Source organism: Pungitius pungitius, chromosome 9 (assembly GCF_949316345.1).
Source record: "Pungitius pungitius chromosome 9, fPunPun2.1, whole genome shotgun sequence".
Taxonomy (NCBI): domain Eukaryota; kingdom Metazoa; phylum Chordata; class Actinopteri; order Perciformes; family Gasterosteidae; genus Pungitius; species Pungitius pungitius.
In genome coordinates, this window is record NC_084908.1 from 19,952,578 (window position 1) to 19,973,720 (window position 21,143).

At 44.9% G+C, this 21,143-nt stretch overlaps 4 protein-coding genes across 5 annotated transcripts; 3 read left to right on the forward strand and 1 right to left on the reverse strand.

The window, feature by feature from the left end:
* The first annotated feature begins 967 nt into the window (after window positions 1–967).
* Window positions 968–4,474, forward strand: LOC119218029 (uncharacterized). Its single transcript, XM_062564735.1, has 5 exons — window positions 968–1,092; window positions 1,494–1,832; window positions 2,205–2,267; window positions 2,410–2,526; window positions 3,893–4,474. The coding sequence occupies exons 1-5, from the start codon at window positions 1,032–1,034 to the stop codon at window positions 4,030–4,032; spliced, it is 720 nt and encodes a 239-aa protein (XP_062420719.1). The 5' UTR covers window positions 968–1,031; the 3' UTR covers window positions 4,033–4,474.
* Window positions 4,475–7,786: 3,312 nt separating this feature from the next.
* LOC119218027 (putative butyrophilin subfamily 2 member A3) lies at window positions 7,787–10,861 on the forward strand. Its single transcript, XM_037472155.2, has 5 exons — window positions 7,787–7,906; window positions 8,599–8,937; window positions 9,066–9,119; window positions 9,262–9,372; window positions 9,960–10,861. Exons 1-5 carry the CDS (start codon window positions 7,849–7,851, stop codon window positions 10,124–10,126), a joined length of 729 nt encoding a protein of 242 aa, XP_037328052.2. The 5' UTR covers window positions 7,787–7,848; the 3' UTR covers window positions 10,127–10,861.
* A 779-nt stretch (window positions 10,862–11,640) lies between these two features.
* Window positions 11,641–16,050, forward strand: cdc6 (cell division cycle 6 homolog (S. cerevisiae)). The gene is made up of 11 exons (XM_037471997.2): window positions 11,641–11,768; window positions 12,738–12,991; window positions 13,108–13,365; window positions 13,450–13,649; window positions 14,161–14,309; window positions 14,693–14,799; window positions 14,904–15,043; window positions 15,134–15,234; window positions 15,315–15,570; window positions 15,664–15,804; window positions 15,917–16,050. The coding sequence occupies exons 2-11, from the start codon at window positions 12,745–12,747 to the stop codon at window positions 16,007–16,009; spliced, it is 1,692 nt and encodes a 563-aa protein (XP_037327894.2). The 5' UTR covers window positions 11,641–11,768; window positions 12,738–12,744; the 3' UTR covers window positions 16,010–16,050.
* Window positions 16,051–16,245: 195 nt separating this feature from the next.
* ccsapa (centriole, cilia and spindle-associated protein a) lies at window positions 16,246–21,143 on the reverse strand. Of its 2 annotated transcripts, none has more exons than XM_037472144.2 (4): window positions 20,980–21,143; window positions 19,728–20,086; window positions 18,456–18,802; window positions 16,246–18,285 (listed from the first exon to the last, which is right to left on the reverse strand). In XM_037472144.2, the coding sequence occupies exons 2-4, from the start codon at window positions 20,050–20,052 to the stop codon at window positions 18,121–18,123; spliced, it is 837 nt and encodes a 278-aa protein (XP_037328041.2). In that variant the 5' UTR covers window positions 20,053–20,086; window positions 20,980–21,143; the 3' UTR covers window positions 16,246–18,120. The 2 variants fall into 2 exon arrangements, with proteins under 2 accessions (XP_037328041.2, XP_037328040.2); XM_037472143.2 differs by having other exon boundaries at window positions 18,408–18,802.

Genomic DNA, 21,143 nt, shown 5'->3' on the forward strand with positions numbered 1-21,143 from the left:
GAGGAATATGTAGAGACTGTTGCTTCAATATTAACTTAATTCCGCCAAAAGTTTAATTTTGAAACTTGCGCGAAACCCTCAACCAACGAGAAGCCGGACGCGCCCCCAAATAACGCGGGAAATGTGAAGGGGAGGAGCCAGATACCCGGATGTTGGTGCAGACGTGCATCATGCGGAGGTACAAGGAGGTCTGTCAGGTAAACTATAACTTTATTTTATAAACGGCGATGTGCGACGGGTTTAAATGAACTTACAAAGTGTAACTTCGTAAAGAGGATCTGTTTACTAAACGTTAGTTTGTTTAATGCAGTTAATGAGAATACTCTTTCTGTACAGCATGGTTGAGCAGAGTGATGACGTAAATACATTTTATTTTAAGCATCGAAGCAGACTATTTTCCTAAAATTTTATAGACAAAAAGTTGTAAATGTAAATTAACTTCATGGATGACTTTTTATCATAAATAGTAACGTTAGATAATTATCTGTGCTTAATGTTCAATATACACAAATTAATACATTGATTTATATTGAGACTTTTTCATTTTTATTGAGACCGTCTCTGCTGGTATAATCAAAGAAAAACCTGCAATAAAACATTTGTATTTAAAATTCCATAAACCCGATCCATTTAAAACACGTGATCCGGACAGGAACCCATTCCGAGGAAATACTATTTAACTGTAGAATACACATCCGAGTTCTCACTCGGAAGCATGTCATTGATGAATTATTTCATTGGTTACTTAATTATTGGACTTTTATCTCGTCTCCCTGTGGACAAACGTGGACGCGTTTTCGAGCACCAGCCTCCCTTTAAAAAGCTCATTGCACCCCGAAATGGATCAGAAGGTCCAACCTGCTCCGTCTCCCGGAGCCCGCTGGCCCCCAGGCGGGGACTCGGGGAGCGGGAGACCGGTGTTTGGCTCCCAGAGGAAACCGGAAATGGAGGGCAGCAGAAATCCGAGCTGCTCCGCGGGAAATTGAAAAAGCCCGTGCGACGACACATTTGTTTCCCGGAAGCGGTGCAAAATGTCGCCATGTGTGATCGTGACGGTTCTAACGGCGTTTAGTGTTTATAACGCTGCTGTCGGTAAGTTTATCTCGTGGAATTAGTATCAAACAAGTAAACTAAAGCCCCGGTGTTTCTTTTATGTTATGTAAACACTCGTGTAATACGGCTAGCTAGCATGTTGTGCTAGCTAGCCGTTCGCGGTGTACAAACTTTCTCAACTTTTTGACGCGTTTGGAAACGTCTCAAGAATGTAAACAGTTGCGGGGATTTCACGCTGTTTTTGTTCGACTTTGTTCAGTTTGTTTGATCAACTTTTTGCTAACTGCATTATGTCAACACTCAATTTAATACCGGTGCCGTCGTGATGCACGTAAATAAAAGCCGACTGAACGAGAAGGAGCGCGTGCGTGTTTTTAAAGAGTTGTTCTTCTCTTCTGCTGTTTCCCATGTGTGATTTTGTTCATGTGTGTTTCCTCCAGGAGACCAACAGCTCGTTTGTCCAGAGTCGATCCAGGCACCTGAGGGTGCAGAGGTCACGCTCAGATGTTCCTCTGAACTCCCCCTGGAAGGGGTCTCTGTGGAGGTGAGGAGAGATGACCTCCCCAGGAAAAACAACATCGTCCACCTTTACAGAGACGGAAGAGATGATTTTGACAACCAGATGACTGGGTACAGAAACAGAACCACTCTGGACCATGAAGACCTGACCTCAGGAACCATCACCCTGGGGATCTTCTCGGTCCACAAGTCAGACAGTGGACGTTTCACAGTCTTTATCCCAAAGCTGGACATCTGTTGTGTCATCAACGTCACTGTCGGTAAGCGAGATGCCTTCCGTTTTATTCTGACACTCCAAGCAGGAAATGAGCCCAACGTGTTACTGAGCATCTCCTCAGAATGGTCAGAGTGAACCTGAAGACCACTCGACTCTTGTCAGGATGTAAAAACACTCTTAACAAACACGGATGATGTTTCTGGGGAAGCTTTTGAACCTTTAAATCACAGCTGATGCTCTATAGAATCCTATTTTAAATGAATAAATCCACCTGCATCTCCTTGATACCTTCTCATCAAGGTCATTGTTTCCTAAAATGTGTCCTTTACTCAGATGTATGTTTTACTTTGACTTGGTCTGATGTTACTAACAATCCATCCTGCTACTGAGAAGATTCTTATCTTTATTTCAACAGAAGCTAAAGACCCAAAGAGTCTTGACTCCATTACAACTGTCCCTCCAAAGTCAGAAGATCCTGGTAAAGTATTTTTTTATTCTTCATAAAACTCTTATCTCCTCTTATTCCACAGCGTCTTTAAACACAACATGATCTGACCTGGAGTTGTGTGTCTGAATGAAAAGCTGCTCTTCTTCTCATCTTCTGTCTGATGATCCTTCAGTTGCTGAGAAGGAGAAGAAGAAGAAGACGGACGTCTGGAGGATTCTTGGTCCTCTTCTTGCTGTCCCTTGTGTTGGTGCTGTTGTTGCTGCTTTTCTTCTGAGGAGACACCTGATCGGTGAGTTACAAACTTCTCTCAGCATTGTTTTGTCAGCAGTTGAAAGTACAGATTCACATCTCTGATATAAATAAGTTATTAATGTAAGTTTATAAAGAGATAAACACGGAGGAAAGCTAGTTGAGATCCAAAGCAGACTTCACAGAACCTTAAAAATACTGAATTTAAACTACTGCATTACAATAAGGGCTTTCACGACACCAACATTGATTGAGATGAACAATATAATTGTAACTTTCTGACCTCTGACCACGTCAATGCGTCTTTTACACGTCTCTTCAGCGGATAAATTGCTCGCTGGAAACTCTCAAGCTTCACAGACGTCATGCCAACAGCCCTAAACAAGGACAACACATTATTAGATTCATATATAAAACACTACACATACAACACTTCCTATACAAAAACAGGGAAAAGGTTTGAGCAGATTGTCATAAAAGAAGCAAACTGCATGAATGTTTTTTGTGACAAAGTGTCGGTTCAAAAATTTGTAGAAATAACGGGAAACTCGAGAGTCATGACATTATGTTCTTTACAAGTGTATGTGAACTTCTGACCACAACTGCAGCAGCAACATGAACCAGTTAGTTTAGAACAGTGGTCCCCAAACTAAGGCCCGCGGGCCAGATACGGCCCGCCTCCACACTTGGCCCGGCCCCCTGAACAATACCAGAGGGGCCTTTTGATTTATTTTTTTTCAGTCTGGCCACGCAAATCCTAGACCAGCCCCTGTGAAGTAGAACGGAATAATGGAGCAAATGTTGATTGCAGGGTATTTAACCTGCAGTGGTCAAACGATTATTTGTTTGTTTAATGCTCTCATCTGTCAAGAGGCGGTGGTGGTTATTATTTATTTCATTTTTTTCTGTAAAGATCCCAGAGAAGATGGTTTATTGGTTATTATTTATTTCATTAAGTGATATTATTTATTTTCCTGACTTCTTCTGTGAATATCCCAGATTGTTATTTGGTTATATGTGGCTTTCTGGAAAACAACAAATGTTTACATTTAGGCTCCCACTGCAATCGTCACACTTTTTCTGAGCCCGGCCCCCTCCAGAGAAGGGAAAAGTAATCTGGCCCTCACAGGAACAAGTTGGGGGACCCCTGGTTTAGAATGTTGTGTTTGTAAACCATTTTTCTGAATCATTGGCACATTTACAGATTCTGTAACAAGATCTGGTTCTGAGTCACTTGAATCCGGATCGTAGACCTGAAATCAGCTCCGTCTCCCTCATCGTCACTTGGATGACTCAGAACGCACAGAACACCCCTCAGTTGCAGATGCCTCTAGTCAACATGTTCATTCGTTTTATTTTGTTCAACCCCGAAATGAGAAATAATTCCTGAAGGTTCTTCCTCACAGAGATTTGTAAGAACACCAGAGGAAGGAGACCAAACAACAATGAACCAGTAACCATGGAGACCGGACAGAAGGAGCGGGGAGAAGAAGCCAAAGAAGCTTCCATCGAGTTGATGGTCGAGCACGACGAGGAGGTTCATTAATGATGGTTTTCTTGGTCCATCTGGTGCCACATTGAGACCGACCGGTACCTACTGGACCGCAACGCAGATTTCGGTGCTTCCTTCCGGTGATTCCATTGAAAAACTTTATTTATACACTAAATAACCAACGTAAAAGTCATGTAAAGCTGTTTTAAATCAAACCCAAGACCCATTTGGTTTTTTAATAGTTTGAAATGCATTAAACCTTTTAATAAGCTCATGAAATAGATCATTGGAACATTGACTAGATTCATTTTAGTAATTAATAATAATCATTTATGCGTGATGTTCCCCCCCCCCCCACACACTTTTTTTATTTATGTCTTTTCATTTCTGCCTGTATTTGTCTCCAATCCTTCATTTTCAGTTTGAATGTATTTAGCTGTTTTCAATTCAGGATTCTACTCAGAAAATCTAACAATTGAAATGACTGCTTTCAAACGGCTCCACTGGATTTGTTGATTTTAAATGGTATTGATCTGATTAGGACTGTTAATAAACTCTACTTTTATTACTCTTAATAAGGTGTTATTCCCTTTACTCATTTATCTTGTGAGCCTGGTTGGATTAACAGCGATAGCATCCGTCCCAGGTCGGATGGAGAAGATCTCATTTCTACAATTGGGACCCGGTGTGTTGGTGGTCCGTATCCATGGCGACTGGCAGTCAGTGGAGTACAAGGTGAACAGGGAGCCTCCAGAATCACGGCCCTGTCCCACAAACTGGTCAGTGAGGACGTGTTGTCCCCCTCCACCTGCAGCTTCTCAGCAGCACGGTTGGATGCTGTTGGATGCTCTGGAGAACCAAAGGACGTGATTCTCTGCGACACCGGTTCCATCCAGGTGTGACAGATGTTGTTGCCACAGATAGGTGAAGGAGTCCACTCCCACTCTGAATAATCCATTGATGCTGTAGCTTCAGCGTGGTACAGGTGACAACCATTACGCCCCGCCCCCCCCGATGTCACTGCTGACGTCATCGGGTTGGACATGGCCTGTATAAAACACTAGGCCTCACTGCTTATAGACATATACATATATATATATATATATATATATATATATATAAGCTAGGTGTCCTATGGCGGATTCTAGAAGAAAAGCAAAAGCTCTTAAATTGGAAAAAAAATCAGGGTCCACCCTGTCAAAGGCCTTTTCCTGATCTAAGGCAATGACACCAAAATCAATATTACAGTTTACCAACATCCAACAAGTCCCTCATTATGGACCTGTCTGGCACGCAGTAAGACTGGCCGCTAGTGTACTGCTGCACAAAGACTCGAATGTGGGCCTTTCCCACATCACCACCAAACCCCAGTGTTAAAATATGTCCATTATGTCCTCAGTTTGTAATAATAATGTAATGCAGTACCGTTCTGTATTAAGCTTAAGCCACAAGGGGGCGCTAAAGTGGACGCGTTTGCATTACTGTTTTGTTACGTTTTAAGTTGCTTGGTTTTCCTTTAAAAGTACATAATTTGTTTTATAAAAACTGGAGCAAACACCAATTCATTGTTGATAACCGAACAAACAACATCATTAAAACAATGTGCTTATAAAAACTGAACTCGAGCCCGAGTCTTCCCCTCTCCGTTCTTCACCCCCCCCTCTCCGGCCTTTATTCACCTCGCCACCGAGAGACAGCCCCTGGAGGGCGGGGCTGCGAGAAATCACCCTGGGCCTGGGGGCTTTCTGCCACAGAGGCAGGTAGTGCGAGTGGAGTGGATAAACCGGCATTCACACATCACTCCATCAGGGGATAGTAGGCTTCTTCTCTCTTCTGCACCGAGTGGATCATGTTTGCGTTCTTCACCATGAGTCTGTTGGTGGACCTGATCTCAGGTAGGTTCATGTCATTATTCATTTCTACATTAATCTGGAATTAAATTCCGTTTGAGGGGTTTTGTCACATGGGTGAAGTTTTCTGAACGTAGGCGAGGAGGCGCATGGAGAAGAGAAAGGTGGGTGGTTTGAATCCCAGCTGACCCATGTGACATGTACCTGGGCAACACTCCTAACCTGAAAGTCGCTTTGGGTAAAAGCGTCAGTTAAATGTGATGAACATTGAGGATGAGATAAAGTCTACATGAGAAGACATATGACTGATTGTATTTGCAAATATATTTACAATAAAGACGACTGATACTGATCTAATTGCTAAAAAACGTAACAACACCTTTATTGTAAGCTATCAGGGAGGCAAATAAGTTTCTTCCTGTTAATTAACTTTGCGCGCCTTGTCTTTTCAAATGATGAATATGAATGATTTGTCACACCAATAAGTATTAAAATGGTATCCGGTGAACATAAGTAGACGGGAGAAGTGGTGCTGTGTCGCTCGCTCTGACTAAGTGGCAGTCAGGAACGCGCGAGAGGAGGAGCTCTCTCAAAAAAGTAGCTGAGAAGAAGAAAAGAAAGAAACTTGGAACACACACACAGAAAGACTCAAAATTAGTGTTACCGGCACCAGACCTAGGGGTAATCTGGACCAGCAGCAAGAGTCACACAGGCTAAGAAGCACTGTGTAGCCTGTGAATTACAAACAGAGAGGACACACGTTGATGTCATGCTCAAGCCAGAGCTAGTTTTATTCTGAGCTGCGCATGAGCAGAGTCTAAAGCTACGTTCTCTCCCCTCAATCCCCAGCCGCACCACAGCACCACCTGCTGACGTGATCGTGCAATACCCTCATATACCGTCTGAAAGTGCAATGCTTAACAACGGTCTGTTTTAATAAAACTACCGTGTAGCATTTCCAACCTACTACACTAGCACAAGTACAGAGAAAAGTGACTTTTCCTCAATACTAAAGCACAGTATGGGAAAGCCTAAAAAAATTATTGTATTTCTGTTTAATCTATCACTTTAAAGTCTACCTATAGGAATATGTAGAGACTGTTGCTTCAATATAAACTTAATTCCGCCAAAAGCTTTTATTTTGAAACTTGCCCGAAAACCTCAACCAACGAGAAACCGGAAGCTCCCCCAAATAACGCGGGAAATGTCAAGGCGAGGAGCCAGATACCCGGATGTTGGTGCAGGCTTGCAGCATGTGGAGGTACAAGGAGGTCTGTCAGGTCAAATATAACTTTATTTTATAAACAGCGATGTGCGACGGGTATAAATGAACTTTCCAAGTTTAACTTCGTCAAGAGGATTTTGTTACTAAGTGTTTTTTTAATTTAACGTTTGTAATTGTTTAATGTTTTAGAGACTTTAACTCGCTTGCTGTACAGTGTACAGCATGTTCCTCAACTCTAGTAAATGTGACAAAATGAGACGTATGCAGATTGTTGAAGTAATTCAATACAATTTTTACATTTTTTTTAAATATTGAAGCCGACTTCTTTTTTCTCAAACATTTTATTGACTTAAAAGTTCTGTCTTTGCTTAGTGTCCTCATCGATTACATTTCTAATCATAAACCAATAACGATGATGATGGACAATATTTTCCTGCGCATAATATTCAATATATGTTCAAATAAATGCATTCATTTACCAAATGTATTTTTATTAAAACCGCCTGCAGTGCTGTCATTTTAAAGAACCTCCCGTACGACAACAATTGTATATAAAACTTCCATAAAACCGTTTTTAATTAAAACTGCACGGACCATGATGCGCGCTTCCGCGCATTGCGCGAGAGTTTAGGGTATATAACCCGCCATGCACCGCGCGGAGCATGCCTCGCTGTGATTGGCTCACTATTCCGGTGACGCAGTAGCTCGGATATTTTGACGGCTTCGCGGCAAAGTGTTAAAGAGAAGCAGAGAAGCTCATCCGCCGGCGTGATTGTTCAACTGAAGCGGGGCAGAATGACCGTAAATATGACCGTGACAATGATGACTGTCCTCAGTGTTCTTCGTGTTGTCGGTAAGTTTATCTCGTGGATTCAGTATAAAACAAGTACTTTAAAGACGTTAGCATACTTCCGCGTGGACATAGTTTCTTATTAGCATGTTGTGCTAGTTAGCTAGCTCGGTGCTGCTCGCGTATTTAAACTCATCTTTCAAGGTTTGACGCGTTTGAAAACGTCTCCAGAATGTGAACCGGTGAAGATATTTTACGCTGCTTTTGTTCGACTTTGTCGAGACTTTCTTCAGCTTTTGTCTTTATTTTTAAGTCTCGATGTCTTTGTTTACGTCACTTTTTTCCTGCCGGTTTCTTTTTGGACACACGAGTCCATGTAAATGTTACTGTGAGCATGATGTTTGTGCACAACTGAGCTTAATAAATCCAGTACAGCAACACAAACGACAGTACAGCAAATATCAGCGTTGAATCAACATCTGAGTGTCAACAAACAAACAAACAAACACCAACAAGTGCTTAAGAGCCTCATTGATTACGTATTCAGGAGATTCTAATGGTGATGTAATGGTGCTTTATTGTGGCAGCTGTTTCTGTGATTGTGTCCCCGACACAATAAAGACATGTGGCATCCATGGCTAATCACAACTAATATGAATAATGGTTCATATGAGGCAAAGTGAGATCAACCCGTCCCAGATGAGAACAGGACCGTGTCCGTCCAAAGCTGAATGTCTTACTCCTGTGTCCCTCAGGAGCGTCTCGGGTCGTCTGTCCGGTTCCGCTGACCGTGGCGGCGGAGGGAGACAACGTCACGCTGCCATGTCACCTGGATCCCGAGGTCAACGCGGTGAGTCTCACGTTTGACTGGAAGAGGGACGACCTCAGCGGGTGGGTCTACATTCGTCGGGATGGGGGGCGAAATGAAGCCGACCAGAGGCCTGAGTACAAGAACCGGACGCGTGTTGACCTGGAAGGACTGAAGAGAGGAGACCTGTCACTCATCATGTCGTCTGTGAAGCGGTCAGACTCTGGATCATACAGATGTTTTGACGTTGAGAGAATCTCCCCCTGCTACGCAAACCTCACTGTTGGTAAGCTTCCACGTTTGATACATGTTTAACGTTGTCAATAATGTTGATTAACAGATTGAAACTCTGATGTTACTGGAAGACATTTCTAGAATCCTTTGAACATTCTCATGTTTATTTATATTCAACAGACCCAAAGAGACTTGACTCCATTACAACTGTCCCTCCAACCTCACAAGATCCTGGTAAAGTATTTTTTTATTCTTCATAAAACTCTAATCTCCTCTTATTCCACAGCGTCTTTATACACAACATGATCTGACCTGGAGTTGTGTGTCTGAATGAAAAGCTGCTCTTCTTCTCATCTTCTGTCTGATGATCCTTCAGGTGCTGAGAAGAAGACGACAGACGTCTGGAGGATTCTTGGTCCTCTTCTTGCTGTCCTTGGTGTTGGTGCTGTTGTTACTGCTTTTCTTCTGTGGAGATGCAAAGTGATCGGTGAGTTACAAACTTCTCTCAGCATTGTTTTGTCAGTGGTTAAAAGTACAGATTCACATCTGATATAAATAAGTTATTAATGTACGTTTATAAAAAGATAAACTTGAGCAGACTTCACAGAACCTTCAGCGTGCTGCTTTAAAAGTATAAAATACTGCTTTACAGCACTATTCCCGCTCATCAATAACCTCAATTGTATATATTATATATAATCAATAATCTTTTATGTAAATGGCAACCAAAATGAATATATATAAAGAGAATGTTAGATAATTCAGTCATTAATCGGCTCTTAAATAACATTTATTTATGTATCAGCCATATTTCTGACGTGATTCTGTGGAAATGTTCCATGACATAATTCCTCTACTAAAGTTTTTCTCCAAAGCAAACGTATAAATAATAAAACTGTTTAGTCCAACATCAACCTTTGAGTTAGTTTCCATTTATTGTTGCTTCATACTTGTAATCCTTCACATGTATTTGACCTCCACGGCTTCTGGCTTCTATCTCACATGTACATTATTCACCATGAACCTTCTTAAAGTGCGAATTAACGTCTCAACGCTGTTTGCATGTTCTCACAGACATTTGTAAGCACATCAGAGGAAGGGGACCAAACAACAATGAACCAGTAACCATGGAGACCGGACAGAGGGAGCCGGGAGAAGATCCTCTCGGAGCCGGAGAAGCTTCCTTCAAATTGATGGTCAACGACGATGAATCGGGGAAAACCTCCAACGAGGTTCATTAATGATGATTTTATTGATCCGTCTGGTTAGAAAAAACAAATATAGGAAAATCTGTCGCTTTGTCTTTGAGTTTCCCAAACTACTGAGATAATGTCTCCTCTGCAGGGGTCACAGCCAGTGAGTCATTTTAAACATCTCGTCCCATGCTTTGTCATCACTCGGCCTTCCTTCTGGACAAAGTGTAGGAAGCGTAGTTATTAAATAGGTTGGCGGCGCTGCTGAAGCACAGCTCTGTATCATGGAAATGCAGTCGTCATTATGTACACACACACACACACACACACACAGCCTTTCCCCACGGCCACTTTACTGACTTAAATCAACGCTCTTCAACATTCTGTCATGTAAAGCTGTATTTCATCGAATCTTTACAAACTAAAGAATATAGTTTTAATAAAAAAAATAGTTTTAAATATATTCAAGACCACTTTGAAGTTTCAAAAAGCCATAAGAACAGTAACTGCGAAGAATCTGGGAAATGCTGCTGACGCTGTGAAGACTATTGAAGAAAGAAATGTATATTTGAAGTGTTTGTCAGCGCTCAGGATTTTTTAATGTATTATGTTTTTCAATTTAGGATTCTTATTTTAATGGTGGTATGGAAATATTTATAACTTCTTAAGTAAAGGGATAACTGTTTTTATAAGCATTTACTTGTACTGTGAGTCATTTGTGCCAGAAGTGTTGATGTCAAACTTTGATCAGACTATACCTCAATTAAAAAAACTAACATTGTGGCACTTGAGTGATAAATTATAAGTATCATTATAAAATAAGTATAATTTATCTATAGCAACATGTAAATTGGCTTATTTGATGAATTTGCACTTTCTTGTTTCTTGTTCTTCTGAGTTTGTTTCCTTATGGTTGAAATGTACTGTAGTAGCTTTGGATGAACGCGTCAGCTAAATGACTTTTTCTTTTTCTTAAGATAAATAAACTTTTATAAAAGCCTCTTGGATCAGCTTGAAAATGCACTTTCAGAAAGCTTTGTTGAAGATCTTACGGAATATGATGCATTGATGCCAATTTAATTTCCACCATAATGGACAATAAAGATGCATTATTCTATATATTAAAATACAGCAGCACACTAATCCATAAATACTAGACCTTCCACTAAAACACTCTCTGCTCAAAGAGAACTATTCATTTGCCCCAAGTCTTTGTTTACGTAAGACTTTCACTGTAAGACTTTTACTGATTTTGTGTTTTACTGATAGTAGTATTTAGATCCTTTCCTTATTCAAAACTACTAATGATTTAAATAATCGATAATGCCATCAGTAATACAGAGTGAATTGCTTCTTGGAAACCGTGAGATTCGACACGTTACAGAATGACGTAACCAAACAACAGCTGACAACATTCCGCCAAAACTCTGCTCTACTGAAACTCCCGCCACCCATCCAGCCCGGCACTGACGTAGCTTCCGTCTCCGGTGTAGGGCCAATCAGAATCCAAGGACAATACCCCCTGTGCTTCAGCGGGCCAATCAGCGCGTAGTGACGCGGCACGCAGCTGATCGCAGAAGGAGATTTGGCGCTAGCTTGAGCTCAGTGTGCGGAAGGAGACGGAGAGGGACGGAGACCCGCAGAGGACCTTCAGGAGACACAAAACATTCTTCTCAACTTTTAAAGAAAGGTAAATCTGCCAATGACGCGTTAATTCACCTCGTGAACACTTTAAAATGTGTTTGTGTCGTGACCGGAAGTGAGTTCTTCTTCTACTGTTCGGTGTCTGTTTGCTAACTTGGTTTAGCTTCTAAAAGCCAACGATTGCTTCGTGTATTTTCCTTAACAAACATTTATATTTTGTAACCTAAAGCGTTTTTGACTAAACGGTCTCGTCTTAATGTTAAGTTGAGTGTTTTGTGTAAACAGAACCGCTTACGTTGATGCTTTCTTGGCGCCATTTACTCCCCGCGCGCATTGTTCGCCTCGTGTGATTAAATCTAAATATAATGAACTGTTGGATGAGGCCATGAGTTACAAACTTCGTACAAGTCACATTTTATATTGATTTCCATATACTATTTTGTTGTAAATCTGACGTGGAACATGAATGAACTACATTCAATTTACTAAAACTTCATTTCAGTTTGCGGTACTTGACGTGAGGACGTATTGTCCCCCATTTACTGCAATCCTTCAGTTTGTTGAAATTACAAATATATGTATTATGATATAATGAACTGAAGTTACAGTATAAAGTAACTATAAAAGCTCCACCTTTTAACCATCATTAAAGCGTTGCACACATTATTACATATTCTAAATAATCAGGTCTTTACTCTGGAAAACTTACTCTGGAAAGGGGTCATTCTTTGGTACGTTTTACTGTAGTAAAGTTGTGATTGTAGTTGTGTTCTATAGATCTATAACTTCTAATCTATAACCACTTCAATCGGCACCTTTTCATATTGTGATATGTTTTACTATATTGGTTCCCAAATAACTGTTTTCTTTAGTTTGGTAAATGTCGTGTTGTGTGCTCATTAAAGTAAAGAAGTTGAAGTAAATATAAATACGGCAGAAAACACAAATTTGCTCAAATATCCCATCATTGATCCATGTACACGTTAAAGAACCCCCCCCCCCCCTCGTGTTTCAGATAGAAGATGCCGAGCACGCGCTCTGCTGGCCGGGCTCAGCCCACGCTCTCCTTCCCCCGCCGAAAATCCTGCCGGGCCCCCCCGGCCCCGAAGACGGCCGAGCCCGGGACCCAGCAGCCCGCTCTGCCCCGACTCGGGCCGCTCTCCCCCAAAGCGCCCGCGGCTCACCCCTCCCCCCTCTCGCCCCGACGCCCCGCGGCGCCCCCCCCCGCCCTCCAGCCGCGGCTCCCGCTGAGCCCCCGCAAACGCACAGGTGAGCGTCCACACGAGGTCACAAACACGAAACCTCACGCGGGAATACTACAACACCCCAAAGAACAAGTTTTATTCGTAGTACTCGGTAGTCTTTGACTGTTTTCGTCTCTCCAGGTGACGAGAACGGCTGCAACGTCGGCGCCGACCCGCGCTGCTCGCCGCCGAAGCAAAGCAAGTCTCCCCGGGAGCCGGAGGACGCCGAGAACTCGCCGGTCCCGGCCCGCCGGCGGCTGGTCCCGTCCTCGTCCCCGTGCAAAGCGCCGCCCCCCTCCCCCGACGGATCGGCCCCGAGGCGCCAGGAGACGCCGACCAGGAGCCCGGCGCCGCACAGGTCCGAGAGGAAGCCGCCGGTCGTTCGGCTCTTTGGAGAAAGTGAGAGGCGCCGTTTGTCACACGATCCAAACGTTGATGTCAGGAATATTCTAAACAGTAATATTACCCCCCCCCCCCTCCCAGAGTCGAGGTTCCACAGCGCGAAGCAGGCCCTGCACACCGCCGCCCCCGAGCGCCTTCTGTCCCGAGAGGTCGAGCGCGCCGCCATCCGCTCCTTCCTGGAGGAGAAGGCGCTGCGCCGCCTCCCCGGCAGCCTCTACATCTCCGGGGCGCCAGGGACGGGCAAGACGGCGTGCCTCAGCTGGGTGCTGCACGAGATGAAGGTACTGCAGTAGTACTAGTGGTACTATGCTGCACGAGATGAAGGTACTGCAGTAGTACTATGATGCACAGGACGAGGGTACTGCAGTAGTACTATGATGCACAGGACGAGGGTACTGCAGTAGTACCAGTGGTACTATGATACTGGTAGTATTGTGATGAAGGTCCACTAAGCTTCGTAGCAGTAGTCGGTGACGTCAGTGTGCAGCAGCCACATAGAAGCCTCTCAGATGCCTTCATGTGTTGCAGTGAGTCATTATTCAGCCATAATGTGCAGTAGCTCTTCACACTGACTCACTGCACTCAAAGTAACACACGCTTTTGTGCAACATTTTAGCTTTTAGCTCGGGGCGATCGCTGTAAACCCCTAAATGATGGTTTTGAGGCGAGCCTTTGCAAGGTGGACGCCATGAGCGATGTGACTGGATGAGATGGAGAAGGACCCGATGCTTAATCAATGTTCATTACGTTTACCAGCGTTCTAACAGCGTCCTCTGCCCCCCCCCCCCCCAGGCCGAGCTGGCGTCCCTGCAGACGGTGCTGGTGAACTGCATGAATCTGAGGAGCTCTCACGGCGTCTTCCCGCTGCTCGCCGACAAGCTGAAGGCGCCCGGCGGGGCGAGCGGGCTGCAGAGGTTCCTCACGGCCCCGGGGCCCCCAGTGTGAGTGGCCCCCGCTGGATCCACATGGGTTTTAGTCCACGCTCCTTTTCATCTGCAGGGTTTTGTGTTCGTATGGCAAACTTCTTCACGTCGAGAAACCGTAGCTTTAAAGCTGTAAATTAACTTAATTTTTACCAGTAAGACAAATCACATTATTTTTATATTTAACATTGTGACAGCGTTTCTCAACCATGTATCTGAAGAACCAGATTAAATAAGGAACTAATTTAATGTGTAGTCTGTAGTGCAGGACAAAAAGCAGATCATTAATTATTAATTCCAAACATGAATCTGCTGGTTAAAGACTAGAAAACTCCTTTGATGATGATGATGATGATGATGATGATGATCAGAACAGCTGACTGAGTGTTTTTGGTCCTCAGGCTCCTGGTTTTGGACGAGATGGACCAGCTGGACAGTAAAGCTCAGGACGTCCTCTACACCGTCTTCGAGTGGCCGTACCTGCCCGAGTCCCGCCTCTGTCTCGTCGGTAAGAGCTCCGCCCACATCCTCACGCACCTGTGAGTCGGGGTGTCTAGAATGAGCGCTTCGAGGCTCCCTGTAACTGCTAAAGCGGCTCCTCGTTGTCTTCAGGCATCGCCAACGCGCTGGACCTGACGGACCGCATCCTGCCGCGCCTGCAGGCCCGGCCTCACTGCCGCCCCCTGCTGTTACACTTCCCCCCCTACAGCCGGCAGGAGCTCACCGACATCGTCCAGGACCGGCTCGCCCAGGTGAGCCGAGATCACGCCTTCAGCAGAGAGAGCGCGCCTGTGTGTGTGTGCAGACTTCTGAACCCTTTGCCCCCCCCCTCCCCCCCCCAGGCGTCGGCTGACGGGATCCTCGACTCCTCGGCCGTTCAGTTCTGTGCCCGTAAGGTGTCGGCCGTGTCGGGAGACGCCCGGAAAGCTCTGGACATCTGCAGGTAGGGCTTCCTGCTCCGTTCCCCCCCCCCCACCCCCCACTGCTCTACAACCCGCTCGACGTTCCTCCTTCCGCCTGCAGGAGGGCCGTCGAGGTCGTGGAGTCCGACGAGAGGAAGAGGCCGTCGGATCCGAGCGGCGCCCGGCCCCCCCGGGTGGGCCTCCCCCAGGTGGCGCGCGTGCTGTCCGAGGTCTACGGCGACCGCATGGCGTCTCCGGGCGGCGGCGGGGGGGGGGACGCGGACGGGGAGAGCTTCCCGCTGCAGCAGAAGCTGCTGGTCTGCTGCCTGCTGCTGCTGACGCGCGGCGGCGGGGGCCGAGAGGTCGTCCTCGGGAAGGTGAGTCGCTTTCGCCATCTGTGTGACGTTCCAGATGTGGAGGGGGGGGGGTCGCTGTTGGGCAGAGTGTGACGGCGCGTTTGTCTGTCCCAGCTCCACGAGGCGTACAGCCGGCTGTGCCTGCGGCGCCAGGTGTCGGCCGTGGCGCAGAGCGAGTGTCTGTCGCTGTGCGGCCTGCTGGAGAGTCGGGGCATCTTCTCCCTGAAGAAGGCCAAAGAGGCTCGTCTCACCAAGGTAACGCCCAGTGAGGGAAGGGGGGGGGGCTCTGGTTCCTGGGACTGCTTTGTGTGACAGACAGCTGCTTCTGTTCCACCTGCTGAGATGATGTGTCTGGTTCCTCCTGCAGGTTTTCCTGAAGATCGAAGAGAAGGACGTTGAGAACTCTCTGAAGGACCGAGTGCTGCTGGGCAGCATCCTCGCTGCCGGCCTCCCCTCCTGAGATCTACTGTTTTTTTCTAGTGTTTTTACTGAGACTTTGTATATATTTCATGAAAGTTTTTTATCATTTTTTTTTAAATTATCTTACTGATGTTGACGCTCGGTTTTTAGTTTTTAACTTTAATGAAATGACAGCGTTTTGTTTGTTTGGATTCAAAACGTTTCCATTTTAATGCTGCAAATAAACAAATGTGCAGAAACTTTAATCACTTTCCCGTTAGAATCATTCTGCCACAACTTGTTTATGCTTTTATATACAAAAAGGGGCCGAGGACACACTTCTGGATTTTCAAACTAAAGGACTGAAGTCACAACAACCAAATATTCTTTGAAAGGCAGGTTTATTTTGAAAAACGTCCCCTTGAGTTTAGTTTTATAGCAACAAATGAGTCTGATCCGATCAAAGGTTTTTCAAACATTAAACCTGCTTTTAATAAGATCAATTTTGTGAAATGATGCAGATAAAAACTGATTTTAATCCATATTGAAATACAAGACACAAATCTACTATTCATATGATTTACAGCAAGTGGTAGTGCATGTTTTCAGATACAGAGAATGAGTCGACATTCAAACTGACTCAAAGCTCCAGAGACACAACAAACCAGTAAAAGCAACTTTCTCCACCACATAAAATAGAATTTATCATTCTTTAGTTAAAATACGATACTTTACTGTGATTGTCAGACAGTTTGACTCATCGGGTCCCAATAAACGGCACAAAGAATCAAACCCTAAACCCGCTTCATAACGTTGTCTTTGTACCTGAGACGTTTGCTCACAATCACCACGTTGTTCTTCTAAAGAAACATTTTAGAACTTACAGAACAAGTGTGTAAACATACGGGATTCATTTCTGATAAAAATATTCATATATGAAATAAATTAAGTTATACAGAGTGTCCATGTTGGAACACGTGATGACCTTTAGCCCTCCGAGCCGCGCTGACATCAGCATTTATTTACAATCCTTAGTTTCATCCAACAGTCGGAAAAACAGTCACATCGAGTCAGTTTGATTTGAATCTAAACACAAATCCAACCAGGCGCTAAAAAGGTTCAGATGTTGGTTGTAAACACTTTTTTTAAAAACATTTTCCATTCTGTCCCCAAGATGATCTCAAGAAAAAACCCTCAATTTACTGTCATATAAATGAGTTAGTAGTTATTTTGAGGGATCCGGACACTCAGCACATTCATTTCTTTATAAATGATATATTTTTTAATTTAACTGGAAGAAACCTCGAACTCTGAGCAGATTGATTTGGACAAATCTGGTCATGTGATCAGTTGGTGATGACTTCACTCGATAAATACACACAACACACAATCACATCATACGGTGAAGCATCTCTCTGATTCTACTCTTAACTCCGGGTGCTTTGGTCCTGTCAATCATTTGTAAAGCACTTTAAATTGTATTTCATGTGTTTCAGAGCTGCTTTTATGAATAACTCTTGAAATTAATGAGCCGACAGCCTTCATTCCTCCAGTAAATCAAACTGTTTAAAGCTTGTTTTCTAATAAATAAATTCATCTTCAGCTGTTTTATGCAACATAAATAACACTGTTGCATTTAAATTAATCACAAAGTTATTATCTAAAATTGTACTGAAGCAAAAAGTCTGATACTTTAAATTAAGAGATTCTGTTTTTGTTAATTAATCTGTTTTGGTTCATTAGACTTGTAAACTAAAAGTTTATTTAAGTTCATCATAAAGGCAGCACATCTTAAATATAGTTTATACTCAGAAAATACTCATAAATACTTATTTCTCTTGTTTCTATGTAGCTTATTTTCATCTAAACACGAGCTCCAAAACAGTCAAACATGAAAAGTACTTGAGTTTGGTCCCTTTCTGCTGCCTTTTGTCAAACAAAACTCAACATAAAGAGAAAAGTAAAGCGTTTGTTCATCATCAAACATCAAAAGCAAAGTTTCTGTCCAGCAACAAACACACATTTTAAATAATAATAATTAAATAAATAAATAAGTAAGTAATAAACGACTATAAACTTCTGGGTGAGTTTCCCTCTGAATGAGACCTCGTGGTCCTCAGTTTGTCCCCATGAGGACACGTGGCTTTGGGGGGGGGGGGGGGGGTCCTGTCTCTACCTCAGCCGGGCGGAGAAGCAGCGCATGTACTCCGTCACCCAGCGGTCCTCCACCACCGTCAGCTGGGGCCTCCTCGTCTTCTCCAGGTCGGCGGAGCGGGCCCGCCGGCGGTCCGGCTCACAGACGCGCCGGGTCTGAGAGCAGGCGTCAGACGTGAGGACCTGAGGGGGGAAACCAGAGAGGGGGGAGAGTGGTTTGAGAAAAGCACACCCGTGTTGTATTATTGATGCCTGCAGAGGGTCCGGTGACCCGGCGCCGAGTCTCCGGTGTCCCGTGGCGTTACCTTTTCTCCTCCTGAGCTCCTACTAAAAGGTCCGGCGGCACCACTCACGTCGTTCGGCGTCCTCCTGACCGCCGCGTGTCTCTCGGTCCAGTCCAGGCGGCCCGACGGCCTCCGGTTCTCCGTGGCGCCGACCGGGGGCTGGCTCTTCGCCCTCGGCGTCTTGCGGGCCGCGGGCGGTCCGGCGGCGCCGGGGCCGTCCCGGTGCGGCAGGGGCGGCGGCGCGGGCCGGGGGTCGCGGTGCCGGGGCCGCCGCTTGGGGACCGGCGCCGGCTCCCCCCCCTCGGAGGAGGACGTGGAGTCGGCGGGGCCGCTGTCCGTGTCCTCGGGGGGCCCGCCGGGGTCCGGAGCCGCTGGCGCCGACCCGCCGCTGGCCTCGCTCACGCCGTTTTCTACAACTGCGGGGTGGACACACAGGAAGGTCTCAGAGCTCAGTGACACCACCTCCTCCAGAGAAGCTTCTCACCGAGGTTCTGATGACGTCATCGCTTCGTCTGTCTGGTGGAGTTCGGTTCTGTTTGGTTCAGACAATCGTTTTGATGCTATCGATGAGGATCATGAAGACCTTCCTGTCCGATGACCCAGTAGCTCTTTCTATCTGAATCATCGTGACGCTGAACCTTCAGTCCAAATATTTTTAGCATCAGCGTCTCCTGAGTTTAAGCAGTTTTTTGTCTCCGTTGCGGTCGGAGCGACGCTGAGGAGACTTTAGTCACTTATAGATCCCTGTTTTCTCACATGAATCCTGAACCCATGAGTGAGCATCTGGTTCCATGACGCCTGAACTCAGAGTCGGGATAATTACTACCACTAGTCAAGTTAGCTAGCATGCTAACGTTGTCTGATTAGCAACAAAAACTTAATTTAACTTCATTGGTTTTACAGCGATTTGATCATGAAGTGTTTAAAGTTACTTTGATATTTAAAAAGTCAAATGAATTAATGTCTGTGTAAAAGCTGCAAAGGTTAGTCAATTTATTGATTATCAAATATAAATTAAAAACAGCAACCGTGTTGATAATCGATGGTTAATAGAAATATATACACATTTTCTAATTGTATTCTATTAGAATATTTGCTGTTTTTTTTGTATATTATGGTGTATTATTGTGAATCATATGTCTTTGGATTTCTTTACTCTTAAATTAGATATCTATTAATATTCCTATGATATAGTACTATACCATACTATACACTAATATATTGTTTATTGTACATCAGGAGTTCAGAGACACCAGAGGGACGTATGAAGGTCTCCAGGTTGCAGCAGACGTCCTGCTGAATTATCACTTATTACAGTGAGTCAGAACCGCTGCTCCTCACCTGCAGCGGGCCCAGCGTCCGCCTCCCCGCCTCGGCCCTCGGCCCGTCTTTCCCCAGAAGGCGGGTCCGTCCTCGGCTTCCCCCCCGCGGCCGGCCGGGTGACGGACAGGGGGGCGGTTTTGTTGCGGGTCGGCCGCGGCGTGGACCAGCCGCTGGACCCTGAGCTGCTGTCCCAGCCCTCCCAGAACCAGGGCTTGTGGGAATGCTCCATCACCCGCCGGGTCAGACGGTACTTCAGGGAGTCCTCGTAACACTTGGAAAACGTCTCCCATTTGGGGTCCCTGAACCGCTTCATGTACTCGGTCCGGATCTTCTTGGTCACCATGGTTCCTGGTATTGCTGCTGTCTGGGCCGTTTCACTGTGGAAAGCAGAGGGGGAATTAAACGATATACACAATGTAGCCTGCTAATTATTGCTGTATAAGTATTTAAAGCAGAACATGTCTCCTGTGACTGTTATACTATCACATTGTTATTAGATTACTTTTACTAATGCATTCATGTAAAAGAAGGCTTTACAGACGTAGTTGAGCTCATTTGGAATAATTAACTTGTGATCTTTTTTTCTTGTTTACAGAAAATAATAAAATAATAATGACAAATGTGCCTTGCAATAATAAAACCATTCCACTATTGATAACCATATGAAAACAAAGTAAATGTATTTCGCCCCTCGTGACGTCACGGTGCTAGGTGTGGTCTACCTGTAAGCCCCGCCCACCTCCCCGAGCAGCGGCTGCAGCTCATTAACGTCTCAGTTCTGATGTTCAGCTCCTTCTCTCACTAGCAGACCCGCCGCTACACACATGTTGCACATCCCTGAATCATCTGAAGCCTGCGAGACTAAACTGCATCATTCATTCATTCATTCATTCATGAGGTGACGTTTGATCCAAGAACGAAACCGGGACGATATTCACCGTCAACAGCATCCATTGGTGTGTTATTTTGGTTAAACTGAAACACTCTTATTTTGAAGCCTTTTTCACAGTCACACCCCAAAACATCGTATTTTAGAATTGTGTCCTTTAACCCCCAGAGGAAAACAACACATTCAACAACATGTTCTGCACGTCGTGACAAAGTCATAATGTTTAAAAAGAGTTTTAGCGGAGAGTCTCCGTGTGAATCATCGCATTCGTTACCGGAACTGAGCGCTCCGTTAAGCCCCGTAAACACGGTGACGTTTGACGGCTTCGATACATTTGAGGCTCACGGTTGAATATTAACGTCAAAGCGGACTTTAACTCACCGGACCTCCTTCCTGGGGGGTCCAGTCTGTGTTCAGGACCCGTCAATCGCTTCCCTCCCGCGGTCACGCGCCTCACATCGCTCCGTCCTCACCGGCCGTCAGGATGCACCGAGAGCTACAAGCTACAAGCTAGCTAGCGCAGAGCGACGAGCTTCCGCCTGATC

What these genes read in the sequence shown, in the direction of transcription:
- LOC119218029 (XM_062564735.1), top strand. Translation starts at nt 1,032, where the DNA reads ATGTCGCCATGTGTGATCGTGACGGTTCTAACGGCGTTTAGTGTTTAT. An exon ending in TGTTTATAACGCTGCTGTCG is followed by an intron (nt 1,093 to 1,493) that starts GTAAGTTTATCT and finishes TGTTTCCTCCAG; the next exon opens with GAGACCAACAGCTCGTTTGT. An exon ending in TCTGAGGAGACACCTGATCG is followed by an intron (nt 2,527 to 3,892) that starts GTGAGTTACAAA and finishes TCTTCCTCACAG; the next exon opens with AGATTTGTAAGAACACCAGA.
- LOC119218027 (XM_037472155.2), top strand. Translation starts at nt 7,849, where the DNA reads ATGACCGTAAATATGACCGTGACAATGATGACTGTCCTCAGTGTTCTT. An exon ending in CTACGCAAACCTCACTGTTG is followed by an intron (nt 8,938 to 9,065) that starts GTAAGCTTCCAC and finishes TATATTCAACAG; the next exon opens with ACCCAAAGAGACTTGACTCC. An exon ending in TCCAACCTCACAAGATCCTG is followed by an intron (nt 9,120 to 9,261) that starts GTAAAGTATTTT and finishes ATGATCCTTCAG; the next exon opens with GTGCTGAGAAGAAGACGACA.
- cdc6 (XM_037471997.2), top strand. Translation starts at nt 12,745, where the DNA reads ATGCCGAGCACGCGCTCTGCTGGCCGGGCTCAGCCCACGCTCTCCTTC. An exon ending in GGGTGCTGCACGAGATGAAG is followed by an intron (nt 13,650 to 14,160) that starts GTACTGCAGTAG and finishes CCCCCCCCCCAG; the next exon opens with GCCGAGCTGGCGTCCCTGCA. An exon ending in GTCCCGCCTCTGTCTCGTCG is followed by an intron (nt 14,800 to 14,903) that starts GTAAGAGCTCCG and finishes CGTTGTCTTCAG; the next exon opens with GCATCGCCAACGCGCTGGAC.
- ccsapa (XM_037472143.2), bottom strand. Translation starts at nt 20,052, where the DNA reads ATGGTGACCAAGAAGATCCGGACCGAGTACATGAAGCGGTTCAGGGAC. An exon ending in GGACGCTGGGCCCGCTGCAG is followed by an intron (nt 18,803 to 19,727) that starts GTGAGGAGCAGC and finishes TCCACCCCGCAG; the next exon opens with TTGTAGAAAACGGCGTGAGC. An exon ending in GGAGCTCAGGAGGAGAAAAG is followed by an intron (nt 18,286 to 18,407) that starts GTAACGCCACGG and finishes TTCCCCCCTCAG; the next exon opens with GTCCTCACGTCTGACGCCTG.